At 39.4% G+C, this 16720-nt stretch overlaps 1 protein-coding gene across 4 annotated transcripts in view; it reads left to right on the top strand.

The window, feature by feature from the left end:
• The window catches only part of DOCK10 (dedicator of cytokinesis 10), a 200373-nt gene that overhangs the window by 40045 nt on the left and 143608 nt on the right, over positions 1–16720 (top strand). For 2 of the 4 annotated variants that reach the window (XM_055300086.1, XM_055300087.1), the window contains exon 2: positions 12872–12991. In XM_055300086.1, coding sequence (XP_055156061.1) covers positions 12872–12991 — 120 coding nt within the window. The remainder of the gene's footprint in view (positions 1–12871; positions 12992–16720) is intronic. The other 2 variants (XM_055300088.1, XM_055300089.1) reach the window with 1 other exon arrangement.

The raw sequence follows: 16720 nt of genomic DNA on the forward strand, positions 1-16720 counted from the left end.
ATTACTGAAATCACTCTGAACCTTAGTTTACTCTTCCAGATATTGTTCATAGCAATACCTGTCTGTCTTAAGATTGTTTATTGGAATTCAGTTTGATTCATGGATCATGGTCACCTCGAAGATTTGAACACTGTCAAAAGTGAGGAGTAACAAGTGTTATGTCATATTAGTAAAACCAAGTATCTTTATTTCCAAGGGCAAGGAAGAAGGATAATGAGGAATAATGAGTCTTTTCAGTGACTGTGACAGTAAAGCCACCAGATTGTAGAGATGACACCTTCCTTCCAGGAGCCTTGCAAAAAGCTGACAGAGGCACTCAGGAAACAAAACTGAATTGCATCAAGATGAGCACTCAGGTGGTCCCAGATGGCCCTATGTGTTGATAGGTTTTACCTTAGAAAGGCCTTGTGTTTTGTTGTTGTTGTTGTTGCTGTTGTTTTTATCTGCACACCTTGGCTAAAGCACTCAAAACCAGTCTGGACTTTCCAAAGCACGATTATCTAATCTTTCTAAAACTAAACCAATGCCTCTTGACAAGCTTCAGAGATAACTTTTGATAGGAGATAAGGGAGAAGCAAGGCCTTGTCTTCATGTGTTGGGCATTTTGGATACATCCTCATAGTGTAGTGAAAGGAGAAATAATGACTGCTGCAGATAATTATGATAGATTATCTGTTTTTGTTGTGATCATGTGGATTTTGAATTCAACAAACCATTTATTGTTCTAAGGAAGATTTAGAAATGGTTTCATTCCATAGTATCTGGAATGCTTAACCAGAGCACAGTGACTTCCTACAAGGCATACAACCCAAAATTGATACTCTCATGACGCAGACCAACAATTCTGTTTATTCCATTTCCTTCAGATACCGTTTGAAGCTGTCTATTTGATTCAGTTGGAATTTTTTATTGTTTTGGAAGTTTCCCTTATTAATCCAGTTTTCAAGTGTGCTAAGAAAGGGCTTCATATATTTTAATCCACTTGTCACAGTCAATATACTGTAAGAGAGAGCAATTGCATTTTAAGAGAAGTTCAAGCAAAATGAAACTTACTTGTTAGATCATCAAGTAGAACTACTTCTCTGAATTTTTGGAGTGCTTTTGGTACTCTGTGGTTGATTTTTTAAAAACTGCTTGTCTATTTTTATTTTTTTATTTTTTTAACCAATCGTTCAGTTGATCTCTGGTGCATAGGAAGTCAGTAAAAAGAAGAGCTTCCTCTGTAAGTTACATATCCTAATTTAGAAAGATTAAATACATGATTAAGTTGAATTATTATATCAATCATATGTCGCACCAGGAAAAAATGCAAAATTCACTTAAATAAATTCAGGTTGTTATTTTTTTTTTAATTTTTTTAAAATTTATTTATTTATGATAGTCACAGAGAGAGAGAGAAAGAGGCAGAGACACAGGCAGAGGGAGAAGCAGGCTCCATGCAGGGAGCCCGATGTGGGACTCGATCCCGGGTCTCCAGGATCACGCCCTGGGCCAAAGGCAGGTGCCAAACCGCTGCCCCACCCAGGGATCCCCAGGTTGTTATTTTTAAGCTGTTTTGGCGTGTGGATCATTAATCTGCAGGATTCAAAAGTATTTGAGAAAACTTTGGATACACATGAAAATTATTTCCCTCCCCTTTCTTATTAGCCTATTAGCCATTCATTAGAAAAGTGAAAGCTATAGAAAGAGAATCTAATCTGAGCATCTTTAACATATCTCTCATACACATTATTTTACAAAACGTGCTACTGTCTTATAAGTACATTTTTAATCTTTTCTTCCACGTTTATGTGAACAGCCTTCTTCCTCCCTGGTCATCTGTGCTGCCTTCCTACTGTTGCTCTTCATTTTACACAAACATTCACAATTACCTATTTGAGCTATTTCATAATGAGCCAATTAGCTGAAAGGAAGCACAGGCAAGGGTCCCAGGATAGTGGGGGCACGTAACAATGAAATGGGACTGATTCTAGGTTGAAGCAATGGAAAGTAGAGCTGGGAGCTATAAATGGACGGTTGGAGAGAGCAAAAAAGCTGGAGTAATGGGGGAGATCTGATTTCAACCTGATCATGGAAATAGAGAAGTGTAAACTGAAACTTGATCTGACCCAAGAAGCTAGGCAGAGGACTCTGAGTGTGGCCATAGCAAGGGGGAGCAGTCCCTCCATGTGCCAGGTAGCCTCAGAGAAGATGCTTTCAAATTGGAGTCAGAAGTGCTTGCAACTTAAGCAAGAGAGAGCTTACTTTCTTCAAGACCAACTGCCAAGAGTAGAAGAGTTGAGCCAAGAGAGAAGCAAGGTAGAGGAGAACTGCCAACGTGGCAGTCAGCTCCATGACGATGCCCTTTATTACATCTGAACAGGAGGTGGACCATTTGTCAGGGAGGGCTATGGCACAATGGACAGGAAGTAACACCATGATCCCAATAGCTCTTTTTATTTCCCAGATGGTGCTAATGGCACAAATTTTTGTGAAGGTACAGATTAGTGGCAATTTCCATTGTGGGTTTTGACACAATCATTAGCTAGCATTCAATGTACATTTCCTTAATATACCTTGCACTCCCTTTTCTTTGTCCCCCTTACCCTCTTACAAATATCATTCGGTCCTCTTTCACCACCACTGCCTTCCATGAGGTGTCCAGTGACCTCACATCAGCCTCCAGATGTCCTTCACTGCAAAAACTCACAAAGAGGGGGGGCAGCTGGGTGGCTCAGTGGTTGAGCATATGCCTTTGGCTCAGGTAGTGATCCCGGAGTCCTGGGATAGAGTCCCGCATCAGGCTCCCCACAGGGAACCTGCTTCTCCCTCTACGTCAATGCCTCTCTCATGAATAAATAAATAAAATCATTAAAAAAAAGGGGGGGACGAGCAATATTGGTACTCAAAGCTATAGCTGTGTTTCAAGCAGCTTCCCTGCAGTGGGGGGAAAAAGCTTTTCTGTTTTCTATTCCTGCAACACCGTAATGTTGGCTGGTGGAGTGGGAAGGACTGAAGGTTTTTCATGCTGAGCTGGGTTGAAATACCAATTCTTCAGTCCACTTACTGAGGAAACCCTCAGAATCCAAGTGTCTGGATCTGTAAAATAAAGCAATGATGATCTCTTCTAGGCTTTAGAAGGAAACTCAGTGAGATAAAGTGTTAAATACTTATCATGGTCGTGGGTGAGTCCGATAATTAAAAGGATCCTTCTTATCTGGTGGTCTAGGGCATGTGACCTTAGCCACTCCCCCCCTCCCCCCCAAAACTCTGAACCTTGACTCGAGAGAGGCCAGAGTCCCATATGACTATTAGTTGGAGACACCAAGACTCACTAAGACTGTCCCTACTGGGGATGGGGAGAGAAGTCCACAGAGGCAGATAAAATAGTAGTACAAGAAGAAAAAGAAAGCAGGGCAGGTGTTGCCTGGGTCAGAAAACAACAAATGCCTACTATACACATCCAGTCTCAAGCAGCCAAAAGTAAGAAAGGAAATGAGAGAGATTTATTGAACATATAGGATGCATATTGTTAACAGAACTATTTATGTTCTTGTGTGTGTGGCTTGTGTGTGTTTATGTATGTATACATTTACACACACACTCCTCACACTGGCCCTGAAAGTTCATTTGTGTGACGGTTATATATTAAAATAGTGTCAGAGTTTAAGCCAGTGGCAGCTTTCATCACAGGTTTCATATAAATTAATCTAAAATTCCTAGCAGTTGGCTCTAAGGCATTAATTTCTCCACTATCAGGCAGACTTGTAATTGGGTTGTGATGTATTTTTAATGATATTTATTATCTTTCAAGTGTTTCTAGAAAACTAAATGAGACATGTAATTAAATGTGATTCAGATATTCTTGGATATTTTCTACTCCTTTACAAGCATCAGCGTTAGATGGAAAAGTGACAACTCTTATTTTTTTTTTTACTATCATTTGCTGTACAAAAGTGTGAGAATTTTGATGTGCTGCTAAGCGGTATATACGGTCAAATTTCCTTAAAAAGAAAATCAGACTGAAAAGGTCTAAATTCAGTTTGAAGGTACACCTTACATCATAGATCCTAGAAAGCTCATTTTTTGTCTTTGGTTTTCCTAATGACATTAAGAGTTAATAAGATGGACTATTCCGATTTTTCTAACTATAGTGTTTGTGTTGAATATGATGACTTATATTCCTTTATATTTGCAAAGGGCTTTATAATTACCAGGTTTAACCTGCTTCATTTCACTGAAATAGACTAAGACATTTAAAGAGTTACTCCTGGTTGATTTCTTCTGAGATCTATGTCCATTTTTGTTACCAAGGGAACCATTTCCAAATTCAGCTTAATCTGAGCCTGCCCAGCTGTACAGCTCTTAACTTTGATTTAGCTGGTGTTTTTCCATTCTCATGAAACTGTGTACTTCAAGACAGAGAGAAGGTTAAAGGGTCAGCGTAAGATGGCTTATTCCTTACTTAATCATTTCCTTTTTGGTAAGGAAAGCTAGTCTTGTTTTCTGAAGCTCAAACATTTGAGAGGTTGTCCAGTGAAACTCCCTTTGATGAAAGGCTGAATTAAATCTGTCACACGACCACTGGCTGACAGCTGTGGCCATGGATACAGCTGTGTGGGCTCTCTCCAATTTTCTCATTTATTTTAAACACAAATAGTGTGGAAGTTGGTTCTGTTCCAATCGCACTAAGGCCAAAGGGTCCTGGATTAAGTTAAAGTCTCAAGAATCCATGTGTCGTTTGTATTTTTATTTCCTCTAAGAAATTTAATCAGTTATCTTGATAACGCTTAAATTAGTTAACAGCTGTGTTGTTTCTAATTTGTTGCGGAGATCTTGAGATTGGAATTCTTTTTAGGGTTTCTCTAAATACCCTGTGGATCTTCAGTGTTAGCTCTTTGCTTGTCTCTGTGCCAAGATGGGAAGAGGATATGTAAATAATTGTCATGTCATGCCTTGATGGAGTCTACTGTATTGGTCCTGAAGTAAATGTCAATTGTTATTTGTTCATTCTCCTGGATCATTAGCCAAAATGAATGGTTTTGTAAACTGAAGAAGGCACTCAGATATAAATTAATTCTGTTGTGAATATTCAAATTAGAATAAATATTCAGATATCTGGAAAAGACAAGGCTGATTGAGAAAGATGGAGAAAGTCTCAACAAACATCACAGAGAACGTGCATGTCACAGAAAGAATAGAAAAGTTCTCAAAGCCCAAAGGAACATCTTCTTCCATAAGAGTGTTTCCTGAGAAGATCAGATTTTTTGAAAAGGAGAACCAAGGGAATAGTTCAGATTGACAAACTAGAGTGACCCCAGTGGTGAATAACCAAGGCCTGGCTCCTTCATTACACTTAAAATTTATTTTTTTTTAAAGTTTTTATTTATTTATGATAGTCACAGATCGAGAGAGAGAGGCAGAAACACAAGCAGAGGGAGAAGCAGGCTCCATGCACCGGGAGCCCGACGTGGGATTCAATCCCGGGTCTCCAGGATAGCGCCCTGGGCCAAAGGCAGGCGCCAAACCGCTGTGCCACCCAGGGATCCCCTACACTTAAAATTTAGAACACAAATATGTGCCCTCCCAAAATGAAGAATTTACTTTCATGATGGTTCTCCATTCCTCATCCCATCAATCTCTTTTTCTGATTAGTTCTTAACGATCCTATTTACTCCCAGGGCTGACAGCTGAACCTGCATGAATGCAGCTTTGAAAAAAAAAAGAAAAGAAAAGAAAAGAAGCTTTGAGCTACAGAAAGAAATTCTATGTCTACAACTTGATTGTTCTCTAGGTATTTATATTGCAAAGGCAATGGGTTTGATACTATACTAATTTTAAATGTAATCCTTTTTTTTTTAATCTGAAAGTATAAATACATGAAAATTTTTTCTAGGCTGTTTCTCAAGGAAAATAAAAGGTAGAATTTCAAAGTCACCTTCATTTGCTGATATACATGATTAGGTAGATTTCATTTCTTTTTTCTTTGGGGGTAGAAAAGTCGGACTTGATTCACGTGATTCACAGAGGAGATATTGCCCTTTGTTTTTTTTTTAATTTCAGTGTTTTCTTTATGGTATTATTTCTTTTACTTACACAGAATCACTAGACATTAATGGGCTTTTTTTTAAGGAAATTTAGATATGAATATAGAAACATTTCTGGCACATGAAGATAAATTACTATAATGAGTTTAATTGGTTGGTTGGTTTGACTTGGTTTTGGTCTGTGATTTTGAGTAAAACATGTGGGGTAATTTTCAGTCCTGTTCAAATAAAGGCAAATCTGTATTTGTCTGGCATTTGGTGGTTCACTTAATACCCTCCCATACTTCAGCTCCTTGACCTTATGATAACAGGGCCACAAACAGGAAGTTGCCCTTTGGCTCCTTTAAATCAACCTCACTCAATCTCAACTTAAATACCTTGTCCCAGTTACCCGGCTGGTAGGTAAAACACTGTGGCCCTCCAACTAGAGATTCTGACTTTTAATCATTTGCCACAATGACCAACACACAATGCTGCTTAAGTAACTTAGCAGATGTCTGTGGTTCCCTAGAGAGCTCAAAATACTTTAGCTAATACATTGCTAATTGTTCTTCACTTTTTTCTGACGTTAGAATCGAGGACCACATATATAATCTATAATTATTGTCCTTAGTCTTCTTCCCCCAGTGTTTTATATATCTTTTTAAATTACTTGAAGCTGTTACTGGTTGAACTTCCATGTAAAGTCCCTGCCGTGACTTTTTTACGTTTCCTCTCTGGTGGATCTTCAAAGGCTAAACAGTTTTAAAATCAAATAATTCCCCAGTGTTTCCATGAAGTCATGATAGTTTTGAAAGATCAAATTCGTTTTTTCACCATGACAAAAGCAATACATGTTCATTAGAGAGTATTTGGAAAATGTGAGAAGTCAGATAGCAAAATCCTAAATGTCATATCCCATCCAAATATAATAACTGACACTATTTAGATTTATGTCTCTAATCTTTCTTTAAATTGTTTAGATCTTGTTCAGATTAACTTAAAGTTTAAATTTGAATCCTGGTGTGCAATATTTATTCCTACTTTTATTTAACAACAATACATAAGCAATTTTGCTTGTTACTACCAACTTCCCGAAACTCAGTTATAATGGGTATCTATTGTTTTTTGGAATGGATGTGCCATAATTTCCTAATCACTCCTTATCCTCAGTGATTTACTGTTTCCCATTTTTAGCTCACCTTGTCCATCCGGCCTTACTATCCCTTAGAAATCCAAGTATTTTGGATTCAAACTTTCACGTTGTAACATGTGTGCATCTAAAAGCACTGTCTCTCCTTTTGTAGCCACGATTGCCATCTTGACATCTTGATCATGGACCCCAGCCTCCTCATACTTTCCTTCAAAAAGCCAACCATCTACAAAATATTGTTACTACCTTTGCTAAATAATTGAAGAGTTGCAAGAAGGAAACCATGGCAAGGACCAATCATTCATTAGTGTATTTTAACCCATATCCTATTTCCAGTGTCCTTCCCAAAGCCTATTTCAGCAGTAAGCCTCTGTCCACTACACACAAGTCTAAAAAACATCAATCACTGTTTTTTAAAAACTGTTTATCTAAATTCAATTTAGTTAACCTACTGTATTATTAGTTTCAGAGGTAGAATTTAGTGATTTATCAGTTGCGTATAACACCCAGTGCTCATTACATCAAGTACCCTCCTTAATGTCCATCACCCAGTTACCCCAACCCTGCCAACTTCCCCTCCAGCAGCTCTCACTTTGTATTCTATTGTTAAGAGTCTCTTACGGTTTGCCTCCCTGTTTTTATCTCATTTTATTTTTCCTTCCCTTCCCCTATGTTCATCTGTTTTGTTTCCTAAATTCCACATGTGAGTGAAATCATATGGTATTCGTCTTTCTCTGACTGACTTATTTCACTTAGCATAATATCTTCTAGTTGTATCCATGTCGTTGCAAATGGCAAGATTTAGTTGGTCCGAGGGCTGTGGGTTATTGTTAAGCTGCAAATGGCAAGATTTAATTCTTTTTGATGACTGAGTAATACTCCTCGATATATATATATATATATATATATATATTTATTTATATATTTATATATTATATATATATATATATAAAATCTTCTTCTTTATCCATCCGTCCATCAACGGACTTCTGGGCTCTTTCCATAGTTTGGCTGTTGTGGACATTGCTGCTATGAACATTGAGGTGCATGTGCCCCTTTAGATAACTATGTTTGTATACTTTGGATTGAAAACTAGTAGTGCAGTTGGTGAGTCATTGTGTAGTTCTATTTTTAACTTTTTGAGGAACCACTCTTTTTGAGCGGCAGCTCTAGTGTCTTCACTTTAGGGATATGGCCTCCACCATCCTGCCTCCCTTTCCTATCCCTCTTATATTAAGGTGAATATTTTTTCTCCATCTTGTTCCAACGATAATATTGCAAAAACATCTTTTTATAAATCTTGGCTTATATGTGTAGTTCTTTGTCTAAAATAGCGTCTCCAGAAAGGAATTCCTAGGTGAAAAGATATAAACTTATTTACTCAACAAATATTTATTGAGTGCCTCCTATTTGTCTCTATACACATTAAATTTACAATTCAAGTGTTTTAAATTCAAGACTAGTGGAAATTTAAACTCACAGGTGTTATCTACTTAATATTTATGTAATTAGTACTATGGGCTCGGTGCTATTCTAAAAAGTATAACATACATTACCTCATTTAATCCTATAATGTAGCTGCTCCTAAGATGTCCATTTTACAGATTGAAAACTAAGGAACAGAGATTCTAATGAACACGTCCAACATTCCATGGCCCATAAGTGGCAGTTCCAGAACTAATACCCTGGGAATTCTGGTTCCAGAGTGCAAGACACTCTCTGTTCATCTCAGTGTAGAACATCTATAATCACACTCTCCCTTTTATTTTGGACTCCCCTAAAATAAGGCTGGGCATTCTAGGTTGTTTCCTGGTTAGACTGTACTTCTGTCCTGGGAAAAAATCTAGGTTGATAATTTAGTCATTTGACTTTTTATTGTTACATGCTTTCAAATGCTTAGATCTTTAGTGTCATTTTTTTCACTCATTTGATTTTGAATTATAATTATGAAATTAATTCAGATCCTTTCAACAGTCTATTGTATTCTTGAATTTTGCATCTTTAGCTAAGGCATGGACAGCCTGCTCCTTCAAACCGCATTAAAAGGTTCTTGAAGGCCTTGGTTATTACTAAGATGGCAGGGTTACCAACTCCACAGCTTAGATGTTGTGGTGGCATTCCCTGAGAGATTGTAGAATAAGAAGAGGAAAGAAAGCATTTATGTTTGTGACAGGAGCCCATTCTTCTGCTGTGAAGTTAAATTGGAGGAGAGCTGTGGATTTGGGGAAGTAGATCAAACAAATCTCTCAATATTTATGAGAAGAATAGGGCCTGTTACCACCGTGGTGCAACACAACTCTGCTGCATAATAACAGGTACTGGTGGGTGCCTTTTCCCATGCCTGGAGTGATTTTAGAACAGCTAATGAAATTCATTAGTCATTTGAGAGAGAGCAAGAGTAAAAAGCACTATAAAAATCCAATCCAATTCAGGGTAATCTTGGCACATGCCTTAGCCCAGTTGGTGTATTTCCAAAAGAAAGAAGCACATTAAATTCAGGAGGGACAACCCAACTGTTCTAAAGCTATAAATCAATGCTACTCAGCTCTCATTTTCACTCAACATCTCTGCAAGGAGCAGTAGTGAGGAATTAAGGGATTTTAGTATGCTCATACACATCTTTCTCTTTGACTGAAACACTGAGTAGACAGCTCTCTTGCCCCAGAGAGAACTACTGGTTGCATGACCTGGATCCTCACCATCACAGATGCATAAATCATTCGTGCCAAGCAGCTCCAAATCCCAGGTTCTGGGTGCTACAGAATATATCATTGTTATTTTCATTTTTATTTTCTTTCATTTTATGTTTTTAGGAATTTATTTATTTATTTATTTATTTATTTATTATTTATTTATTTATTTGACAGAGAGATAGAACCAGAGAGCACAAGTGGGGGGAATGGCAGAGGGAGAGGGAGAAGCAGGCTCCTTGCAGAGCAGGGAGCCCAATATGGGGCTCATTCCCAGGACTCTGGGATCGTGACCAAGTAGAAGGCAGATGCTTAACCTACTGAGCCATCCAGGTGCTCTGTTATTTTCATTTTTAAACCTCATATCCACAAAATTGTGAAACGCTGGACATCTTGAATGCTGCACCTTGACTAACACATTCCCTGGAAGGATAGAACTTTACTAACATATCCCCCAGAAGTCAAAAAATGAATGCATGATTTGAAGCAGCTCTGCTAGGTTTTGCAATCCCATGTCAAAATAACTTCAGTGCAACATTTAAACAGGACAGTTTAATGTAAATTAATAAATGCCATCCATTGATTGGCTGATATGTCCTAGCTTGAAAGGAAGTAATAAAAATACACCTTCCAACAGTTGTTTACAGGTTATGCTTTTTATTAGGTACATCAAGGAGAGTTGAGGATTTAATTTTTCTGTGGTCATATTAATACCCTGAGACTTGCAAGCTCTGATTTTCCTGTTGTACTAATTGAGGTGGGGCTAGGTCTAGGTGGAGCGTGGACCCCCATGAAACATCTTCGAAAGGCTTCTCCTGTCCCACTTGTTTATTAGCACTCATATTTGCAACTAAGGGAGATAAAAGAATGGTGAGAGCAGAATTGCAAAAGCCACCCCCTAAAACATCTTATGCTGTTTGCTTTTAAACCCATAAATTGCAGCACACACTAAGCCCTGCTCTCTCTGTCCCATTCATGTTGACATGCGGAAGGGAAGAAGAGAGAAGGCATAAGGAGACATATCATGGGCTGTTGGTACGTGTGTGCTGAAGGGCATCAGCATTCTTAAGCCAGAGAACCAGTGAGGGAAAAGGAAGTAACCAACGAAACCTATGGTTCATTTGCTACATTTCATACAAACACAATCTTAAAAGAAGGAGGCAAAAAATTGGTTCCAAAACAAGCCACATATTTCAGACTTGAAGGCCTATGGGAGCAGCTGGTCACACAACGTGTGACATTGCAGGGTAAGAGATCAGAGACACAGAACACCAAGATCTGTAGCTGAGCTCGGCAGTTGAGTTGCCACTACGTGAAGACGTTCAAAACCAACTAAAAATAAACTAAAACAAAGCCAGATCTAACATCTGGAGTCTGCATTTGCCTCTTGATCTATCAATTTGTGGTCCTTGAGATTAATCTTGGCCTGGGAAAATAGAGAATTGGAACTTAAAATAAGTCTATGTAGAATAATCATGTCAAAAGGTAGGCATACTAGGACTTTTTTTTTTAATTACCCAAATTATGCCATAGGATTTCTGTGTCTTCTGCTGCAAAATAGTGAACAATTTCACATGGCTTTTTCACTAAAGAGTTTGTATTGGACAACTAAACATCTTGCCTGAGAATATTATACGGAGTCCTATGTTTCTATTTGCGAAATCTGGCAGTCTTACTTGAATGGCTCCTCCAGAGAGAGTATTCATCTTACATTGTCTTTAGTTTACTTAAGCATTTGTAAAATGGGTTTCTTTTGTTTCATTTTAATTCAGAAAGTACATGGAAAACCTTGTTCGAGGACCACTGTGTCACATCTTGTTTTGGGTTTTGTTTATATTTGGAAAAAAAAAAAACATTGACAGCTACTTTGAGGAGCCAGTTAGCAATTATTAAAATGTTGGTGGAAGTTTCTGGGGCCTCACCAGCAGAAACCTTCCAAAGAAGGCCTTAGAAATCAAAACCAAACCTCAGTGCTTTGCAGACTGGGGAGGGGTGAGGTCGGCAGGAAATTGTTGATGTCATTGATGTGCTAGAGAAATTTTTTTTTCCATTTATGAGATTCCCCTTGGCATCCAAATTTCATGACCACTCCAGCTTCTGAGAGCCCCAGTATCATCCCAAAGATCATCCCTTTTCATTTAAGTTGCACAGATATTTCACCAAAGGGCTAGGGAACTCAAGACTGTGTCCTTGGTTTTCTGGTTTATAATGTTTTATTCTTTACTTGGGGACCCATTTTTCTCCCGTGTTTGGAGTAGGCACATCAACCCTATAATGAGACAAGAGACAATCACACCTTTCCCCACTGGTGTTCATCATTTGGTGCTATACTCAATTTCTTTGAGGAAATTGGCCAAAAAAATTGCCTTTTTTCTTGGCTTCAGGATTTTGAAGCCGTGTGATTATCTGGCTAATTTTTCAGACTGTTCTCCATTTTCACCACACTGTGTCCATAATAGTTGTGCTGTTCACTTCTCTTAGAGAATTACCCAGCTTCTCTCTGTTGTGGCAAAGAGGCTCAGAGCCAAGCAATTAATCCTGACACAGGATCCATGCTTCAGTGACAATGAAGACAGCTCGTGATACTTTGCTTGCTAATAGGGAGCCAACATTTTAAAATAGATCCAATAGACCTCACAAGGAAGGATCTAATTCAGCAAAACTGATGAAGTTCATAATACTCTAGTGAGCAAGCAGAGGACCTTTCTTCAAATTGACAGAGATAAAGTTTACATAATTCACTGGATGTGTTTGGCCAAATACCGTGAGCGTGGGGAGCTCAGTGAGACAGCTTGAATTACTGAGCAAGAGTCCAATGTTTCAGGATCTTCTCATATTATTTCAGATCTGAAAATAATAGTTATGTGGCTTTGCCCTAAATGCCTGGAGTCTCTGTGACTCCATTGGAAGGACTGCATAATGTCAAAGCTTTGGTAATACTAAGGAATGAAACCCAACCAGGCGTCGAGAAGAAGCAAGATTATGTGTGTCAGTGGTTAATATCATATTTTCTTTTTTCTCAGCAGGAAAAACCCAGGCTCCTCGAGCCTTTGGATTATGAAACTGTCATTGAAGAACTTGAAAAGACCTATCGGAATGATCCCCTCCGAGATCTTCTGTTCTTCCCCAGTGACGACTTTTCAGTAAGTGTTACCTTATTAAACAGTTGATAGAAGATCCTTCCAAACTGGGTAGCTGTCTCGCCTTATAGATTCAAGTTGCACAGAACTCTTTCCTGTGATCACCCTACGTCACAGTCACAGAAGTGGGAAGCCACATCCGCCAATAGAGAATGGCCTAGGTCCTCTTACAGCTGAAAGATTAGAGATTCAGTACCACAGTGGCCTTCTCAGACAGGAGATACACAGGGTGCTGGCTGGTTCCACATGGTTTCTAACTGCTGCTTTCCCTAACCCTGACAGAGCATTTCTTTCCTCACCCATTTCTCACTGAAACCAACTAATGGCAGAGGTGGGGGATCTCTTGGCACAGAATATGCCATTCTTAAAAATCACCCTTAATCTTGGCTGTCCCTTTATAAGGAGATGTTGAAGCTGTGGGCAAAGAAAGGTAGGCAAGCACATCTTCCTGGGAGGATTTATGATCTGAGGACAGTGCTCATTGGCTGTGCATGGAATGCTCCCGAAAGTGGTAGAGAGAATGAATAAAAAGGCAATTCACTGCAGCATTGGAAACAAGCACAGTCGAATTACGGCTGATGAGCACCCCTGTGTCTCCAGCATTTTCCATTTGTGGTCATCTTAAGCATTTTTAGGTTGTTAGTAAATATCTATATAAACAGAGATCTCAAAGGGCAGGTGGTAGTCTTTCCTAAAAGAAAGTTAGTCTCAGGCATCACAAACGAATATCCGAAAGCTGATGAAAAGACAACGCCAGGGTAACTTTTCGAAGTAGCCACTGTCCGTGAAAACTTCTGTTGAGTTGCTGGGGCCCTGTGCACACACTTCCTCAAAGAGCCTCACATCTCCGTGCCCTTTTACCTTGGGGGTAGATCTGGCTTCTGGTTTCTAAAGGTTAATTATTTTCACCTTCCTCCTCGGATTTTTAAAAAAGAAGGTCTACGGAAGTTAACCATTTTCTCTTCCAAGTATACATAGAGAATGATGGAAGAACAGAGAGAGAGAGGTTCGTGGGAAGGAACGAAGAAATTCTTCTGATTTGTTTTGCAGATTTTTAAATGACTCCTACTTTGCTGTTTGACACACTTTAAAAGAGGCTTATATCGTGCAGACATGTCATTTCCGTGGTTGGACCACCGGGGCTTGAGCTGCAAACACAAGTCGAGCCACATTTTATTTTTTTTATTTCCACACCCTCGCTTTCTTTCAGACTGAAGGCAAACCTTTACAGACAACCAATACAAAAATCCTTGAGACTCGTAGACCTTCACTTCTACTGTGCCATCCAGAAGTATGACAGAAGCTCTTCCAAAGTCCCCCAACTCAGGAAGAGAGCAGAGGCATGCAGATGATATGTGACAATCTCACTGAATTTGAATTCATTTTTTGGCATCTTTCCACAACGATTTAAGTTAAAGATTGTCTGATTGCTCTAGGACCTTTGCCATCCTTAATGGTGTAAACAGAGCACATATTGGCATGCATACTTCCTTATTTTCCAGAAGTGAACATTCCAGCAAATACACTGAATTCTTCCCTTTTGTGCTTGTTTAAACTCCTTCTGTGGCTACCCCCCATGGCCTTCAAAATGAAGGGAAAACGCCTTGCCATTGCTCAAGGCTCTCTCCAAAATCTAGTCTTTGGTCCATCTCAAGATCATTATCTTCCTCCCCCACCCAAACCCTACTGCTGTCATCACAGGCCTCTTCATTCTCAATGGGTAAAATACCAGCACAGTCCTAAACATGACATTCTCTCCCCCCTCAGATCATTTCCTTCCTTTTCATTCAACGAATATATAATGTGTAATACCGAATGTTAGGCCTTAGTCTCAGAATGGGGAAGCAGCAGTGATTACACAGAAGTTGCCTGGGTTTAGTGGACCTTACCTTTCAGTCAGATGAATCAAGCAAATAAGGAAACAAATTAACTGCTAGATCTTGGGATAAAGACCAGTTCTGTGAAGAAAATGAAACAGGGCCTGGTCATAGAAAAGAGGTGACATCTGACCTGAGTTCAGAATTCCCAGGGAAGACCAACTATGCTAGAACCTAAGGAAGGAAGGAGTGTCTCAGGCTGAAGGAAGCTGCCACAAAGGCCCCAGACAGCTCTGACAGAGAGAGTGGTCAGAGACAAGGTCTGGCAAGGACAAGATAAGACACTTGCATCTTACTACACATGCAGGTGGCAAGTGGCAAGTCACTGGACCACTTCAAGAATGAGAAAAACTGACTTGGTGTATGTTATTGAAAGCTCATCTGACCTCTGCATGGAGAACATAAAACAGGATGTGGAGGGAGCTACGACACTAGCCGGAAGAATAGCTCCCAATCAGCAGGTGCTCAAGAGAGATTGGATGCCACCTAGGCCCTATTATCAGAAAATGTCCTGTCATACAGACAGCTAAATTGTCATTTGTATCCAGCATCCGACAAACAAAAGGGAGTTTTCAATATTATTGCCATATGAAGTTGTCAGTTTTCGAACAACGTTCAGATAGATTGTTTCCCCTCTTTTCTACTCTACAGGGCAAGGGTTGACAAGCCATGACCCGTGGGTGACCTGCTGCCTATTTTTGTCTGTCCCATGAACAAGAAATGATTTTTATGATGTTGGGTGTTTTTTTTTTTTTTAAAAAAAACTACCTTGTTTTATTTTCTACACAGAACGGGGTAAATCATTGAAGAAAAAAGATTTTGTAACCATAAAAATTATCAGATTTCAATATCCATAAATGAAGTTTTTTTTATTTGAACACAGTGATGCCCCTTCTTTTATCTATTGTCAGTGGCTGCTTTCATGACACACTGTAGGACTGCAGCAGAGATAGAGGGCCCTAAACGATTTACTACCCTACCCTTTACAGAAAAAGTTGGAGCAGCCCTGCCATAATGAATGAAACTGGGTTCGTTTGGGTTCTTTTTTTTTTTTTTTTCATCTCCTTCTACATGGAGTAAAGACCCTTCCTTAAATGCCCTCTGCCACAGTCTTCTACATCCACAGCCCATGTTACATGTCAAAGGTGTTGCCCACCAACAGGAAGCCCCCTCCCCCCTGGCTAGAGTATCATTTCCCAGGCTCATCTTTGAGTAATGAGTAAGGGTTCTCTGGGATGTGTGCGGACAGTCTCTGCTCTCTCAGTGGGATATAGTGATAGAGTGACCACTCCCATCCCCAGGGCATCACAGAATTGGAGATAGAGGACCAACTCTAAACCTCCCGCCCTCCCTCCAAATGTCTCAAGACCAGTTGTGTCCTTATGGATGGGAGACTCCAGCTCACTTCCATATTTCCATGTTACCAAGCACCCCCACTTGTGGCAGACATGATTCATTACTTGGTTTGTTTAATCAATATTTATTCAGCACCCACGAGGGGCTGAATATAGAATAGTACTTCCCAGACAAGTGAGGCTGACAAGAAAAGCAAAAGCCCTGGATTTAAGGAGTGTGTGCCCTAATATGGATGAAAAATAAAGCTGATTAAGAATCCTGGCTTCTTCTAGCTAAGAAATATCAAGAAACAGGAATTCCAGTTGCTATTTGATACAACTTAGAGATCTTTTTTACTGAGACAAGACTCCCACAGAGCTTCTTCTCCCTATTCACCCTGCTGACCCAGACCATCCCAGCCTTTTTTGCCTACATCCTCAAAAGTAGCCTTTAACCAGTCTTCCTGCTTCCTCCTTTGCCCTCATTTAAAGGAAGCTGTAGAAATACAGATCAGATCATG

The sequence above is a fragment of the Nyctereutes procyonoides genome, unplaced genomic scaffold, assembly GCF_905146905.1.
Source record: "Nyctereutes procyonoides isolate TBG_1078 unplaced genomic scaffold, NYPRO_anot_genome, whole genome shotgun sequence".
Taxonomy (NCBI): Eukaryota; Metazoa; Chordata; class Mammalia; order Carnivora; family Canidae; genus Nyctereutes; species Nyctereutes procyonoides.